General features: G+C 46.0%; 1 protein-coding gene across 1 annotated transcript in view; it reads right to left on the reverse strand.

Moving 5' to 3' along the window:
* LOC139264459 (dynein axonemal heavy chain 11-like) overlaps window positions 1-16,279 on the reverse strand; it is a 679,414-nt gene that overhangs the window by 255,284 nt on the left and 407,851 nt on the right. The window contains exons 49-50 of the mRNA XM_070880970.1: window positions 15,263-15,502; window positions 5,598-5,759 (exon numbers count right to left, since the gene is read on the reverse strand). Of these exons, the coding sequence (XP_070737071.1) occupies window positions 5,598-5,759; window positions 15,263-15,502 (402 nt within the window). The remainder of the gene's footprint in view (window positions 1-5,597; window positions 5,760-15,262; window positions 15,503-16,279) is intronic.

Raw genomic sequence — 16,279 nt, forward strand, 5'->3', positions numbered from 1 at the left:
CCTTTCCTGCTTTCACTCCATACCCCTTGATCCCTTTAGCCATAAGGGCCATATCTAACTCCCTCTTGAATATATCCAATGAACTGGCATCAACAACTCACTGCGGTAGAGAATTCCACAGGTTAACAATTCTCTGAGTGAAGAAGTTTCTCCCCATCTCAGTCCTAAATGGCTTACCCCTTACTCCTGTTGAGGGGGATGACTCATCAGGGGAGAGCAGCAGCAGCCAAGTTTATGGCACCGTGGGTGGCTCAGCTCCACAGGAGGGCAGGAAAAAGAGTGGGAGAGCTATAGTCGTAGGGGATTCTATTGTAAGGGGAATAGATAGATGTTTCTGCAGCCGCAACCGAGACTCCAGGATGGTATGTTGCCTCCCTGGTGCAAGGATCAAGGATGTCTCGGAGCGGCTGCAGCACATTTTGAAGGGGGAGGGTGAACAGCCAGTTGTCGTGGTGCATATAGATACCAACGATATAGGTAAAAAACGGGATGAGGTCCTACAAAACGAATTTAGGGAGCTAGGAGCTAAATTAAAAAGTAGGACCTCAAAAGTAGTAATCTCAGGATTGCTACCAGTGCCACGTGCTAGTCAGAGTAGGAATCGCAGGATAGCTCACATGAATACGTGGCTTGAGGAGTGGTGCAGAAGGGAGGGATTCAAATTCCTGGGACATTGGTACAGGTTCTGGGGGAGGTGGGACCAGTACAGACCGGACCGTCTGCACCTGGGCAGGACCAGAACCAATGTCCTAGGGGGAGTGTTTGCTAGTGCTGTTGGGGAGGAGTTAAACTAACATGGCAGGGGGATGGGAACCTATGCAGGGAGACAGAGGGAAGTAGAATGGGGACAGAAACAAAAGATAGAAAGAAGAAAAGTAAAAGTGGAGGGCTAAAAGCAAAAAGGGCCAAATTACAGCAAAATTCTAAAGGGGCAAAGTGTGTGAAAAAGACAAGCCTGAAGGCTCTGTGCCTCAATGCGAGGAGTATTGGGAATAAGGTGGACGAATTAATTGTGCAGATAGCAGTTAACAGATATGATGAAATTGGCATCACGGAGACATGGCTCCAGGGTGACCAAGGCTGGGAACTCAACATCCAGGGGTATTCAACATTTAGGAAGGATAGACAGAAATGAAAAGGAGGTGGGGTGGTGTTGCTGGTTAAAGAGGAAATTAATGCAATAGTAAGGAAGGACATTTAGCTTGGATGATGTGGAATCGGTATGGGTGGAGCTACGGAATACCAAAGGGCAGAAAACGCTCGTGGGAATTGTGTACAGACCACCAAACAGTAGTAGTGAGGTTGGGGACAGCATCAAACAAGAAATTAGGGATGCATGCAATAAAGGTACAGCAGTTATCATGGGCGACTTTAATTTACATATTGATTGGGCTAACCAAACTGGTAGCAATGCGGTGGAGGAGGATTTCCTGGAGTGTATTAAGGATGGTTTTCTAGACCAATATGTCGAGGAACCAACTAGAGAGCTGGCCATCCTAGACTGGGTGATGTGTAATCAGAAAGGACTAATTAGCAATCTTGTTGTGCGAGGCCCCTTGGGGAAGAGTGACCATAACATGGTAGAATTCTTTATTAAGATGGAGAGTGACACAGTTCATTCAGAAACTAGGGTCCTAAACTTAAGGAAAGGTAACTTCGATGGCATGAGGCGTGAATTGGCTAGAATGGGCTGGCAAATGATACTTAAAGGGTTGACGGTGGATAGGCAATGTCAAACATTTAAGGATCACATTGATGAGCTTCAACAATTATACATCACTGTCTGGAGTAAAAATAAAATGGGGAAGTGCTTTAACCGTGGCTAACAAGGGAAATAAGTAGTGTTAAATCCAAGGAAGAGGCATAAAATTGGCCATAAAAAGCAGCAAACCTGAGGACTGGGAGAATTTTGCAATACAGCAGAGGAGGATAAAGGGTTTAATTAGGAGGGGGGAAATAGAGTATGAGAGGAAGCTTGCTGGGAACATAAAAACTGACTGCAAAAACTTCTATAGATATGTGAAAAGAAAACGATTAGTGAAAACAAACATAGGTCCCTTGCAGTCAGATTCAGGTGAATTTATAATGGGGAACAAAGAAATGGCGGACCAGTTAAACAAGTACTTTGGTTCTGTCTTCACGAAGGAAGACACAAATAACCTTCCGGAAGTACTCGGGGACCGAGGGTCTAGTGAGAAGGAGGAACTGAAGGAAATCCTTATTAGGCGGGAAATGGTGTTCAGGAAATTGATGGGATTGAAGGCCGATAAATCCCCAGGGCCTGATAGTCTGCATCCCAGAGTATTTAGGGAAGTAGCCCTAGACATAGTGGATGCATTGGTGGTCATTTTCCAACAGTCTATCGACTCTGGATCGGTTCCTATGGACTGGAGGGTAGCTAATGTAACACCACTTTTTAAGAAAGGAGGGAGAGAGAACACAGGTAATTATAGACCGGTTAGCTGGACATCACTAGTGGGGAAAATGTTGGAATCAATTATTAAAGATGAAATAGCAGCACATTTGGAAAGCAGTGACAGGATCGGCCCAAGTCAGCATGGATTTATGAAAGGGAAATCCTGCTTGAGAAATCTTCTAGAGTTTTTTGAGGATGTAACTGGTAGAGTGGACAAGGGAGAACCAGTGGATGTGGTGTATTTGGACTTTCAAAAGGCTTTTGACAAGGTCCCACACAAGAGATTGGTGTGCAAAATTAAAGCACATGGTATTGGGGCTAATGTACTGACGTGGATAGCGAACTGGTTGGCAGTCGGACAGCATAGAGTTGGGATAAACGGGTCCTTTTCAGAAAGGCAGGCAGTGACTAGTGGGGTCCCGCAGGGCTCAGTGCTGGGACCCCAGCTATTTACAATATACATTAATGATTTGGATGAGGGAATTGAGTGTAATATCTCCTAGTTTGCAGATGACACTAAGCTGGGTGGCAGTGTGAGCTGTGAGGAGGACGCTAAAAGGCTGCAGGGTGACTTGGACAGGTTAGGTGAATGGGCAAACGCGTGGCAGATGCAGTATAATGTGGATAAATGTGAGGTTATCCACTTTGGGGGCAAAAACACGAAGGCAGAATATTATCTGAATGGCAGATTAGGAAAAAGGGAGGTGCAGCTAGATCTGGATGTCATGGTACATCAGTCATTGAAAGATGGCATGCAGGTTCAGCAGGCGGTGAAGAAGGCGAATGACATGTTGGCCTTCATAGAAACGTATAAGATTCTGACGGGACTGGACAGGTTAGATGCGGGAAGAATGTTCCCAATGTTGGGGAAGTCCAGAACCAGGGGACATAGTCTAAGGATAAGGGGTAAGCCATTTAGGACTGAGATAAGGAGAAACCTCTTCACTCAGAGAGTTGTTAACCTGTGGAATTCCCTACTGCAGAGAGTTGTTGATGTCAGTTCATTGGATATATTTAAGGGGGAGTTAGATATGGCCCTTATGGCTAAAGGGATCAAGGGGTATGGAGAGAAAGCAGGAAAGAGGTACTGAGGTGAATGATCAGCCATGATCTTACTGAATGGTGGTGCAAGCTCGAAAGGCCGAATGGCCTACTCCTGCACCTATTTTCTATGTTTCTATCCTTAGACTGTGTCCCCTGGTTCTGGACTTCCCTAACATTGGGAACATTCTTCCTGCATCTAACCTGTCCAGTCCTGTCAGAATTTTATATGTTTCTATGAGATCCCCTCTCATCCCTCTAATCTCCAGTGAATTCAGGCCCAGTCGATCCAGTCTCTCCTCATATGTCAGTCCTGCCATCCCGGGAATCAGTCTGGTGAACCTTCGCTGCACTCCCTCAATAGCAAGAACATCCTTCCTCAGATTAGGAGACCAAAGCTGAACACAATATTCCAGGTGAGGCCTCACCAAGGCCCTGTACAACTGCAGTAAGACCTCTCTGCTCCTATACACAAATCTCCTAGCTATGAAGGCCAACATACCATTTGCCTTCTTCACTGCCTGCTATACCTACATGCCAACTTTCAATGACTGATGTACCATGACACCCAGGTCTTATTGCACCTCCCCTCCTTCCCTCAATGCTGTGAACTTAAAAATAAACAAAAATACCATTGTTTACTTGAGACAAGCAAAACTTTTAAAACTATAACTTTAAATCTACCAAGGTTTATGAGGCTGCAGCTCCTGCCACCTTGGGGATCTTCTGCCCCTTTAAGATCCCTCCATGATACTTATGCTGCTGGAGTTGCATCCCCACTGCAGCACCCTGGAAGTTTTCTCTGAGGCAGGAACCCTGTTGGGAGCCTATTGTCATCATCATCATCATAGGCGGTCCCTTGAAGGAGGATGACTTGCTTCCGCATGTCTTCACAGATGTTTCAACGAAGGATCCGATGTTTCAGTTTTGAACTTCAATTGAAGGGGTGTGCGTGATTGGTAATGAACTCTGAGCCAAGAAAATGGGTTAGGATTGTGGCAGTGTCGAATAGGGAGAAATTCTGTCTTGCCAGAACATCACCACTCCAAGGAAAATCCAAATCTTCATGTCATATGTCGGGATTAGAATAATCTAAAACAAGTCTCTACATTCAAGTATGTTGAAGCTTGCCGCCCCCCCCCACCCTCACATTAAACAGGATTTACAGTGAAATCGTAAGATAAGATTATATCATTTGACTTGGAGCAACAGTTTAGGCAACTTTGAGACATGTATAAAAATGGGCTGATACAAAAATATTAATTACTTGTGATTTTTCACAAAGTCAATTTACAGTAATGGATTAATAGGTTATTTAATTAGTTCAAGAAAATACCACTAACGTTCTTCAGCAACTGTTGATCATTTTCCATAGTGCAAACATTTACTCTCACCTATTGACAAACAATTTCACTTGAAGGGTAAATTTTTTGAGTCCGTGATCCTGGCAGGAAGACTCACTTGATGGGAGTATGGATCAGAACTGCCCAATATTCTGAATCATGCTGCTGTCAAGTGGAGATCTGCATTTCCAGTAAGTAAGGCTCTGCACGAGAAACAGTCTCACAAAATCTACCCTATAGTATTTTCCTTAATATTATCAAAGACAACCTTTAGGAAGGATGTCAAGGCATTAGAGAGGGTGCAGAGGATAATAACGAGAATGGAACCAGGGATGAAATACTTCAGTTACATGGATAGACTAGAGAAACTGGGGTTATTCTCCTTCGAGCAGAGAAGGTTAAAGGGAGATTTAATAGAGGTGTTCAAAACCATAAAGGGTTTTGATAGAGTAAATAAGGAGAAACTGCATCCAATGGCAGGAGGGTTGGTATCCAGAAGACACAGATTTAAGGTACTTAGCAAAAAAACCAGAGGCGACACGAGGATTTTTTTTTACGCAGTGAGTAGTTATGATATGGAATGCACTGCCTGAAATGGTGGTGGAAGCAGATTAAATAATAACTTTCAAAGGGAATTGGATAAATAGTTGAAGTGCAAACATTTGCAGAGCTCCAGGGAAAGAACAGAGGAGTATGACTAATTGGACAGCTCTTTCAAAGAGTTGGCACAGGCATGATGGGCCGAATGGCCTCCTTCTGTGCTGTATCATTTTATGAATCTATGATAGTAGGCTTACTTCAAAGAATTTTTTGGCAGTGTCCAACAGAATTTTCTGGAAGAGTTCTGAGTCTTTCGATTCTACTAACTTGTCCTCATAGACTCGGGATGATTCGTGAAGCCAGAGTGACGCCAAATCCACTGACTGCTTTAAACAATCAGGAAGTGTGAACAGTATTCCCTGAAAAGAAACAGAAACTTCAGCAAGCAATTTCAACAGGCTTACATAAAAAGTTGGATTCAATACAATGTATACCTCTAAAGATGGGGCTAATAATAAGAAAAGTTCCCAAAATACATGTAAATAATGTATTAGACAGCTGGTCTGATAGGAGAAACCAATGTAGGCCTCCCTGCCTCGCCAGCAGCGTCTCTGAGCTAAGCCGCAGGAGGAGGCTTGAAGCAAGCTCCAGGGGAGGGGACGATTACGGTATGTGCCGCTGGAGCAGCACTCCTATTCCTCCTAGCTCTACGGGAAGGTGTTTAAGGGGGTGAAATTGCCCAGCGCCACGAATGGGGGCAGCAACCATCTGGGGCCGGGACTTCCTGCGCCCGGCGCAGACGTCCCGCCCCACCACTGAATTTGGCTTACCGCCCCTCAAAGGAAGCGGAGAGCAATGTCGAGTGCTCCACTTCCCATGGGGGGGAGGTTCACGCTCCAACATGCTCCAACATCCTCCCCTTCGCTTAAAGGCGAGCGGCGCTGCTCATTCTGCAAGGCCTCTGATGGCCTCCACTAGGCCCCTAGGGTAGCGTTGCGGAATGCCATGATGCATGAGAGTCGGCAATCCAAAAAAGATAGCGGCCCGGAGCACTAGCACCCTCCCCTTTAACTAGCGACCTGTGAAGCTGCCGTGACATCCGCTTGCGGCCCGAGGAGGCAATTTCCCCCATGGGGCGGTAAGGGGTCAGCGTGGGGCGGTGAGGTGCAGGGCGCGACACTCCTAAAGATGATAACGGGCCTTTAAAAAGGGCCAATTTCACTCCGTAAATGTTTTTTTAAATTTCAAGACATACATTTAGTTGGCAGTGCAGGGACCGCTAAACAATCCTTCGCATGATATGGCCCAATGCCTATTTTAGGCATCCACCTGGGATACCTAAAAAATGGGCCCCATGGCTTTAGCAGTGGGACCAATGCCTACAAATCATGGGTGAAACACATAGCCATTTCTACGCCCATGTCTTTGGTTTCAATTATTCTTTACTTCCTTTACTTCATATAAAATAAATGTAAATATTCGCAGTCTTTCTTGTACAGAATAAAATTTTCAGGTTGATGAAAGAAAGCAGTTATGTAGCACTTTACCCCATCTCTCAGAAATGTCCCAAAGCATTTCATATAAAACCAATTACTTGAAACGCAGCCACTATCGTCTTTTTGCAAACAGCAAAATTTCATAAATAGCAGTAAGATGTATACTGAAACAAAAGGGGGGGGGCAGTTTGGGGCCGGAGGAATACACTGTGGGGACCGGAAGAGCAACAAGGGGCAGGGGGCAGGAAGCAGACGACATCAGGGGGCAGAGGAACATGGGGAGGGTGGAAGGCCGGAAAGGCGATCGGAGACCTGGTGGGAGGGGGATCGGAGGCCTCGTGGCGGGGGGGGGGGGGTCTTCGATTGGCAGGAGGTGGGTCAGACAGGGACGCTGAATCCAGAAGGCAAGTGTAAAGGCTTGATCCAGGAGTCCTCGCCTCCCATTAGCTGGCGAGTTTCACGAGGCCTGCAAGCCCAACCAGCCACTGTTAATTTAAAATGGTGTTTAAATCTGAGTCACGCCAGCCTCATTATAAAATTTAAATGGTCGAACCGCCTCCTAAGAGCGGGTTGGCTGCACGCCCCGTCCCGTCATTGTTAAAACCAGAAGTGGTTCGAGTTGGGATTCAGATTTTTAACACTTTAACTTCCCACCTGACCCCAACCCCCCGTTTTTGGGTGTTAAAATTCTCCCAATGTTTCTGGTTGGCATGCAGGTGCAGCAGGCGGTTAAGAAAGCAAATGGCATGTTGGCCTTCATAGCAAGGGGATTTGAGTACAGGGGCAGGGAGGTGTTGCTACAGTTGTACAGGGCATTGGTGAGGCCACACCTGGAGTATTGTGTACAGTTTTGGTCTCCTAACCTGAGGAAGGACATTCTTGCTATTGAGGGAGTGCAGCGAAGGTTCACCAGACTGATTCCCGGGATGGCGGGACTGACCTATCAAGAAAGACTGGATCAACTGGGCTTGTATTCACTGGAGTTCAGAAGAATGAGAGGGGACCTCATAGAAACATATAAAATTCTGACGGGGTTAGACAGGTTAGATGCAGGAAGAATGTTCCCAATGTTGGGGAAGTCCAGAACCAGGGGTCACAGTCTAAGGATAAGGGGTAAGCCATTTAGGACCGAGATGCGGAGGAACTTCTTCACCCAGAGAGTGGTGAACCTGTGGAATTCTCTACCACAGAAAGTTGTTGAGGCCAATTCACTAAATATATTCAAAAAGGAGTTAGATGAGGTCCTTACTGCTAGGGGGATCAAGGGGTATGGCGAGAAAGCAGGAATGGGGTACTGAAGTTGAATGTTCAGCCATGAACTCATTGAATGGCGGTGCAGGCTAGAAGGGCCGAATGGCCTACTCCTGCACCTATTTTCTATGTTTCTATGTTTCTATGGTCAATGATCTTTCATCATAACTACAAGATGTTAGAGATAGTTCTTATGCAAGTACAGAGCCAGGGAAAAGGTAGGGGGTAGGAAATAGAAATAAGAGTAATGGTTACTCAAATTTTAGACCTTAACCACCGCTCCCATTTCTCTCGGACAGCAGGTGGCAGTAATGAAGGATGGCTGCACCAGAGCCACTGGGAGTGGAGAAGGTGTGGGCTGATGCTTGGGGTGTGGATTCCCTATCGGTACATGGCTGTCAGGCTGGTCCGCACCCCTGGGATCTACCTGTCTTTCTTAAACAACACTCCTGGGCCATGGAAGCTCTTATGTCTCAAATAAAGCAATGTGACTGAGTACTGTAGACTTGAGTAAGTGTGACCTTAGACTCTTTATTCTAACTCTAGAGTGCTGGTACAGCGTGGGAGGCCTGCTTATATGCAGTGCTCCCAAGGCATGCTGAGATCCCTTGGGACTCCAACAGATGTGCCCTCTGGTGGCGGTAGAATGCTGATTACAAGGTGTTGTATACATAACATCACTCCCCGCCCCCCCCCAAAGTCAATCGTACACTTATTTACAGGGTGAGACGATCTGGGGCTTTCTGCTCCCAGTTGATTGTCTCGGGACAAACATAGGTGCAGGTGAGTAGGTTGGGCCTTCGTTGGGCTGCTGTGCAGCTGGACTTGCTGGGCTGCTGGGGATGATGAGTTCAGGCTTCGTGGTCAACCATGATGTCAGTTGCCACTTGTGTGTATTGGAGGGTCAAAGTTGGTGGTGTCCTCTTCAGGTTGCTCGTGGCTGTCTGTGAATTGCAGTTTGGTTTGGTCCAAATGCTTTCTGCAAGTTAGTCCATTTACAAGTTTGACCTCAAACACCCTACTCCCTTCTTTGGCTACGACAATGCCAGCAAGCCATTTTGGACCATGTCCATAGATGAGTACAAATACAGGATCACTGACTTCAATATCGCATGACAAATTTGCGCGATCATGGTACATGCTTTGTTGATGATGCCTGCCCTCGACATGATCATGGAGATCAGGCTGGACTAGAGAGAGCCTTGTTTTGAGTGCCCTTTTCATGAGCAATTTGGCATGGGGAACCCCAATGAGCGAGTGGGGTCTTATGTGGTAGCTGAGCAGGACTCAGGACAGGTGGGTTTGCAGGGAGCCTTCCGTCACGCATTACAAACTTTGCTTGATGGTTTGGACTGCCCGTTCTGCCTGGCCGTTAGATGCGGGCTTGAACGGGGCAGATGGTACGTGCTTGATCCCATTGCGGATCATGAATTCCTTGAATTCAGCGCTGGTGAAGCATGGCCCATTGACGCTGACAAGGACATCAGGCAGGCCGTGCTTGGCAAACATGGCTCGTAGGCTTTTGATGGTGGCAGTGGACGTGCTTACAGACATTATAACACACTCGATCCAGTTTGAAGAAGCATCCACAACAACCTAAAACATTTTGCCTCGAAAGGGCCTGCGAAGTCAACGTGGATCCTAGACCATGGTTTGGAGGGCCATGACCACAAACTTAGCAGTCCCTCTATGGGTGCATTGCTTAGTTGAGAGCAAGTGTTGCATTGGCGCACGCAAGACTCCAAATCTGAGTCGATGCCGGGCGACCACATATGGGATCTGGTTCTAGCTTTCATCATTACTATCCCTGGGTGGTACTGTGTAGGCTGCGTATGAACGTTTCCCTGCTTTTCTTAGGCAAAACCACGAGATTACTCCACAAGAGACAGCCCGCCTGTATGGACATTTCGACTTTGCGCCGTTGGAACGGCTTGATCTCTTCATGCATCTCTGCTGGGACACTGGACCATCTCCCATGGAGGACACAGTTTTTTTACAAGGGACAGTAAAGGATCCTGGCTGGTCCAGGTTCTGATCTGGCAAACTGTAACAAGTGACTTTTCGTTTTCAAATGCATCGATCACCAAGAGCAAGTCTGCAGGCTGTGCCATTTCTACCCCGGTGGTGGATATGGTAGCCGACTGAGAGCATCAGCGCAGTTCTCTGTGCCTGGCCTGTGGCGAATTACAGTTTAATGCAGACAGCGTGAGTGCCCATCTTTGAATTCGAGCAGAGGCATTGGTATTAATACCTTTGCTATCTGAGAATAGCGATATGAGCGGCTTATGGTCAGTTTCTAACATGAACTTAAGCCTAAACAGATACTGGTGCATTTTTTTCACTCCGTAAACACATGCCAGAGCTTCTTTTTCAATCATGCTGTAGGCCCTTTCGGCCTTGGACAAACTCCTGGATGCATAAGCGACCGGTTGCAATGTTCCCGATTTGTTTGCTTGTTGTAACATACACCCGACCCTGTACAAAGACGCATCACAAGCTAGCACTAAACATTTACATGGGTCATACAGAACAAGCAGTTTGCTGGAACATAACAGATTTCTGGCTTTCTCAAAAGCAGTCTCTTGTGATTTCCCCCATACCCAGTCATCTCCCTAGTGTAGCAACACGTAGAGGTTCTAGCAAGGTGCTTAACCCGGGTAGGAAATTACCAAAATAATTGAGGAGTCCCAGGAACGACTGCAGCTCTGTCACATTCTGTGGTCTTGGCGCGTTCTTGATGGCCTCCGTCTTGGCGTCGGTGGGTCTGATACTGTCTGCTGCGATTCTTCTCCCTAAGAACTCGACCTCTGGCGCCAGGAATACATACTTTGAGCCGGAGTCCCACACGATCTAGCCAACTGAGAACCTCTTCCAGGTTCTGCAAGTGTTCGATGATGTCCCGACCTGTGATCAATATGTTGTCCTGGAAAACCACAGTGCGCAGAACCGACTTTAGCAGACTCTCCATGTTCCTTTGAAAAATAGCCGCGGCCGATTGAATCCCAAACGGGCATCTATTGTAGATGAACAGACCTTTGTGCGTGTTGATGCAGGTGAGGCCTTTCGAAGATTCCGCCAGCTCCTGCATCATGTAGGCCAAGGTCAGGTCCAACTTGGTGAACGTCTTCCCTGCTGCCAGCGTCGCAAATGGGTCCTCTGCCTTGGGTAGCGAGTACTGGTCCTGCAGCGAAAAACGGTGAATCGTTACTTTATAGTCTCCACAAATTCTGACCGTGCCATCGCCCTTGAGAACCGGAACAATCGGACTGGCCCACTCGTTGAACTCAACCGGCGCGATGATGCCCTCTCATTGTAACCTGTCCAACTCGATCTCCACTTTCTCTCGCATCATGTATGACACCGCCCGTGCCTTGTGGTGGATGGGTCGTGTACTGGGGATCAAGTGGATCTGCACCTACGTCCCCGAAAAATTTCCGATGCCTGGTTCAAACAACGACGGAAACTTGCTCAAAACCTGGGCACATGAGGCGTCGTCAACGGACGAAAGCGCTCGGATGTCGTGCCAGTTCTAGCAGATTTTTCCCAGCCAGCTTCTGCCGAACAGTGTGGGGCCATCTCCTGGTACAATCCATAGTGGTAGTTCGTGCACCGCTCCATCATAGGAGACTTTTACTGCTGCACTGCCAATTACAGGGATCAGCTCTTTAGTGTAAGTTCTCAGCTTTGTATGAATAGGGCTTAGCTTGGCCTTTGTGTCTTGTTGCACCAAAGCCTCTTGAAGGCCTTTTTACTCATGATAGACTGACTCGCACCCGTGTCCAATTCCATGGATACTGGAATTCCATTCAGTTCAACTTTTAACATGATCGGTGGACATTTCATGTGAAGGTGTGTACCCCGTACACTTCTGCCTCCTCTGTTCAAGTCTCTAGTTCAGTTTGATCCGCCATGGATCGATCTTCCTCTGCAACGTGGTGGTTTGCAGCTCATCTGCATATTCACTGGAGGTGTCACATTGTTCCACAGCCTTTGCACGCAGTGTTTGAAGCGGCATTGATGGGCTCGATGATCACCTCCGCAGCACCAACAAGATGTTAATTGCCTTTCATTCACACTTGATGGTGGACTCTGAGTCATCTGAGATCGTGCAGCTGCAGGCGTGTACGTTCTGCCAGATGCATTACTTTGTGTACAGTACTTGCCAATGCATCTTTATGCGGTGAAATTTGTTTGGTGTTATCGCTGGTGGATTTAAATGCCTGGGCTATCGTTAGGGCTTTGCTCAGGTTCGGTGTTTCAACAGTTAATAGTTTGCGAAGGATAACCTCATGGCCAATGCCAAGCACAAAAAGGTCTCTTAGCATTTGCTCCAGGAATCCACCGAATTCGCAATGTCCTGCAAGGTGCCTTAGTTCGCGACGTAGCTTGCCACTTCCTGGCCTTCAGACCGTTGACATGTATAAAATCGATACCTTGCCATCAGAACGCTCTACTTTGGATTTAGGTGCTCCCAGACCAGTGTACACAGTTCTTCATACGATTTGGTTGTTGGTTTCACCGGAGCAAGAGGATTCTTCATGAGGCCATAGGTTGTTGCCCCGCAGACGGTGAGGAGGATCACCCTTCATTTGGCAGCGTTCTCATTCCCTTCCAGCTCTTTGGCCACGAAGTATTGGTCGAGTTGCTCCACGAAGGCTTCCCAATCGTCACCTTTTGAGAATTTCTCCAGGATACCAACAGTTCTCTGCATTTTCGCGTGATGGTTTGTTATCTATTACTTGTCACCAGTTGTTATGTCTCAAATAAAGCAATGTGACTGAGTACTGTAGAATTGAGTAAGTGTGACCTTAGTCTCTTTATTCTGACTCTAGAGTGCTGGCACAGCATGGGAGGCCTGCTTATATGCAGTGCTCCCAAGGGATGCTGGGATCCCTTGGGCCTCCAACAGATGCGCCCTCTGGTGGCAGTAGAATGTTGGTTACAAGATGTTGCATACATAACAGGAGCCTTCCTATTTTTGCCAGATATCCATGCTTCCCTCCTCCTCTGCTATTCTAATGTAACGATATACACCTCCTCTAGACAAACCTTTAGTTTCTATACTTGTCCCAATGCCACACCTTTTGCCTTGTATCCTCATAATTTCCTCACCTGACCTGCTGAATGTTTCAAGCATTTTCTGTTTTTACTTTAATAAGATGAATGACCTCTTTAACACGAATGAGATGAATGACCAGTTAACAAGTTCGGGAAAAAGTTTGGCCATGATAATAGGAGAACACCTGGTTCTTCTTCAGATATTATGAGATCTTTAACATTCACCAGAACTGGTAAACATCTCATCTAAAGGCCAGCATCTCCCTTAATACTACACTGAAGTGTCAACCTAGGTTGAGACCCCAATATTTACTCGTGCCGAGAAGAGAGCAGGGAAGGGTGGAGGAGGATTCTCCGACGGGATGAATGTCCTTCAAGAATTAACCGCAAAACGTCTTTTAAATTTTTCAACAAGTTTCCCACCTGCCATCCAGCCAGATTGACAAGCTTGTTGGGCCTAAGGGAAATACTCCTGCTCCTCCTAGCCCACAAGCACTGCAATGAAGGCAATTATCTCATGATGCCCAGCCTACATTAATTTAAAATAAAAACGCTTTTAAATGGAGGCATGTAGCCTCCTGAAAAGATTTCAATGACCGACCTGCCTCCCGAGAGTGTTCCCAACCTGAAGTGGGAATTAAAGAGTTAAACATGTCTTAGATTAGGAAGGCAAAAATACAATTTGCTGATGTGGCAGAATTAACAGGTGCAACTGTCGGACAATGGTACAGTTCCTGATATTCAGAGCTAAGGTCGTAGGCCTAGGAAGTGGCTTCCTGTTGTATTCAGAACTTAGAAATAAATTCCTGTTAGTAGCAGGAGGCAGGATGCAAGATACATATGTTCATACCCAAGGTGGATGTGAAACAATGAACAAAGTTGAAATTAAACAATCTGTAACAAAGCGAAAAAAAATTGTCACGCGGTTGAAAGACTGACCAATGATGATGTAAATGATGACTTTGCAAAGAATTATGTATAAAAGAAGCAGCTCCTAAAGTGTTGGATGAGAACGGTTGGAAAGGAACTGGTGTAGACCGTGTCTCCCTTGATCAAGCAATTAAACAATTATTTTCTCCACAACAGACCTGCGCTAAGTGTCTTTGTCATACTCCACATCACAACCCATCTCCATTTAAACTAGAAGAGGGCGGGTTTGACACAAGTTGGGATCCGTTTAAGGTTTAAAATTTTTACTTTTCCATCCGCCCCCAACACACCCGTTCTTGGGGTTAAAATTCTCCCCTATGTGTTCAAGTGCCAGACTGGGATTTGTACACATAGGCCAACTGACCTGCTTCCAATTGAACCAAGCTGACAATGGCATAAAATGCAGAAAAATATGCAATAAATATGGGAGGTAGTTAGTCTGCTGAATAGCACACTATTGCACTAATGTGCCGTACCACAGCACGAGAGGATGGAGTATCACTCAGAACTTTCTCCACATAACAAGTTCCCATTTCCCATGCCAAGCCAGGGAAGAAACTGTGGAAAGGAAAATCTCTGAACAAAATTACCAATCAATGGTAAATTTGTAGCAGTTTGTGCTGCGGGCACATACTAGGATCTAGAGTGAGATGGTCCAAACTCATTTGATTTAAGATCCGTCAGCAGACAGGAGATTTTAATCCATCAGTCTGATGAGTTCAAGCCACAAACATTGTCATGTATTCAACTATCATTGGAACCCATGCATAAGCTGACCTAAGTTGTACACCTTGGGAACATTGACCACAAGGGGGTGAACTTGTGGGATACACTCCTAACCTGGACTTTCAGATATAAAAGGGGAAGCTCCACCCACCTTCATCACTTGAGGTCTTGGTAATAAAGGTAACTGGTCACAGAGTGACCTTCTCTCAAGTAAGGGCCTCGTGTGCATTTATAGTGTATAGTAAGGACATATCAAACGTGAAAGGCCAATGTCTAATCTAGGTGTGCCACCCAATCCCCTTCACTGTATTGTATATTAATTACTTGTACTAAATTAAGTTTCAATTACACACTAAAGCAGGAATTAATTCCAGAAAAATTAACGCACCATCAAATACTACCCTCCAATAGGAATAAGATAAAACAAATTGCATAGTCATGTTATCTATAACCTTACTCACCTGAAAAATATTGGAGAGGTCACGAAGGTTAAAAATGTAGTGAAATTTAATGGCTGTTGGCAAGAAAGTGTGGGTCATTTTTTGCTGAAGCCAGATGGCTGCTTGGACCACAGCAGGAGTGGTCTTTACTACTGACGCTGCAAAATTTAAATGCTGAAAATGAAAACTTAGAATCTTGCTGTAGATAATATCCATGGATTCTGCTGAAGGAAAGTTCACTGCAAACACTGTAAAATGTCTCTAGAAGGGGAAACAATGAGAACAAAAATCAATTCTGTAGAAAAACAAAAAGGGGCACAATGGAATATGGGGCTCAATCACAAGTAAGCAGATTACGTAAATGGAGGATTCACATCAACCATCAAGAAAAAAAAAAATGGCTTGAAAATGCAAGCACGTAAGCAACAATGCTGGAGACATTGTGACCTCCAATATCCATGGGCCTTCTGTCACACCTTCACACTAAGTTGGATGCATTGAATCCTGGTCCCTACAGCAAATACCTGCTTGGGGTGGAAACTCTTACACATCTGAGGGAGCGTGGCTTGCAGAAGGGACTCCCAGGCCAGGAATTTCTTTGGTTCCAGCCTGAGATCTGCGGACAACTGGTACGGCAGGGAAACTGGGGCCCCTCTGGTTGCTTAGGCCTGCCTACTCAAAGACAGAAACTAGTAGTGAAACTAAATCAGACCCTTTTACAAAGGTGTTTAAAAACTTCTTCCAATCTCTTTCTGGGTCTAGATAGTGGATAGCCTATCTCTACTTTTTCAGCCCCCACACCCTGCTATGGCAGACCCTAGTGGCGTGGGTGCCCACCGAGAAAATGAAAATTGGGGAAGTTCCCCCAGATTATGGTGGGGTCAGCAGCGGATATTCCCAAAGGGTTGTTCCCGGAACTTACGCTGGGCTGAAAGGATTATGTATTTTCATCCCCTGAAAATCCATCTCCAGACTTCACAGACAGTGACAATCCAAAGAATAAATTATTTCAAACATATATAACAAAATTCTATATAA

This window comes from Pristiophorus japonicus, chromosome 5, assembly GCF_044704955.1.
Source record: "Pristiophorus japonicus isolate sPriJap1 chromosome 5, sPriJap1.hap1, whole genome shotgun sequence".
NCBI classification, from domain to species: domain Eukaryota; kingdom Metazoa; phylum Chordata; class Chondrichthyes; family Pristiophoridae; genus Pristiophorus; species Pristiophorus japonicus.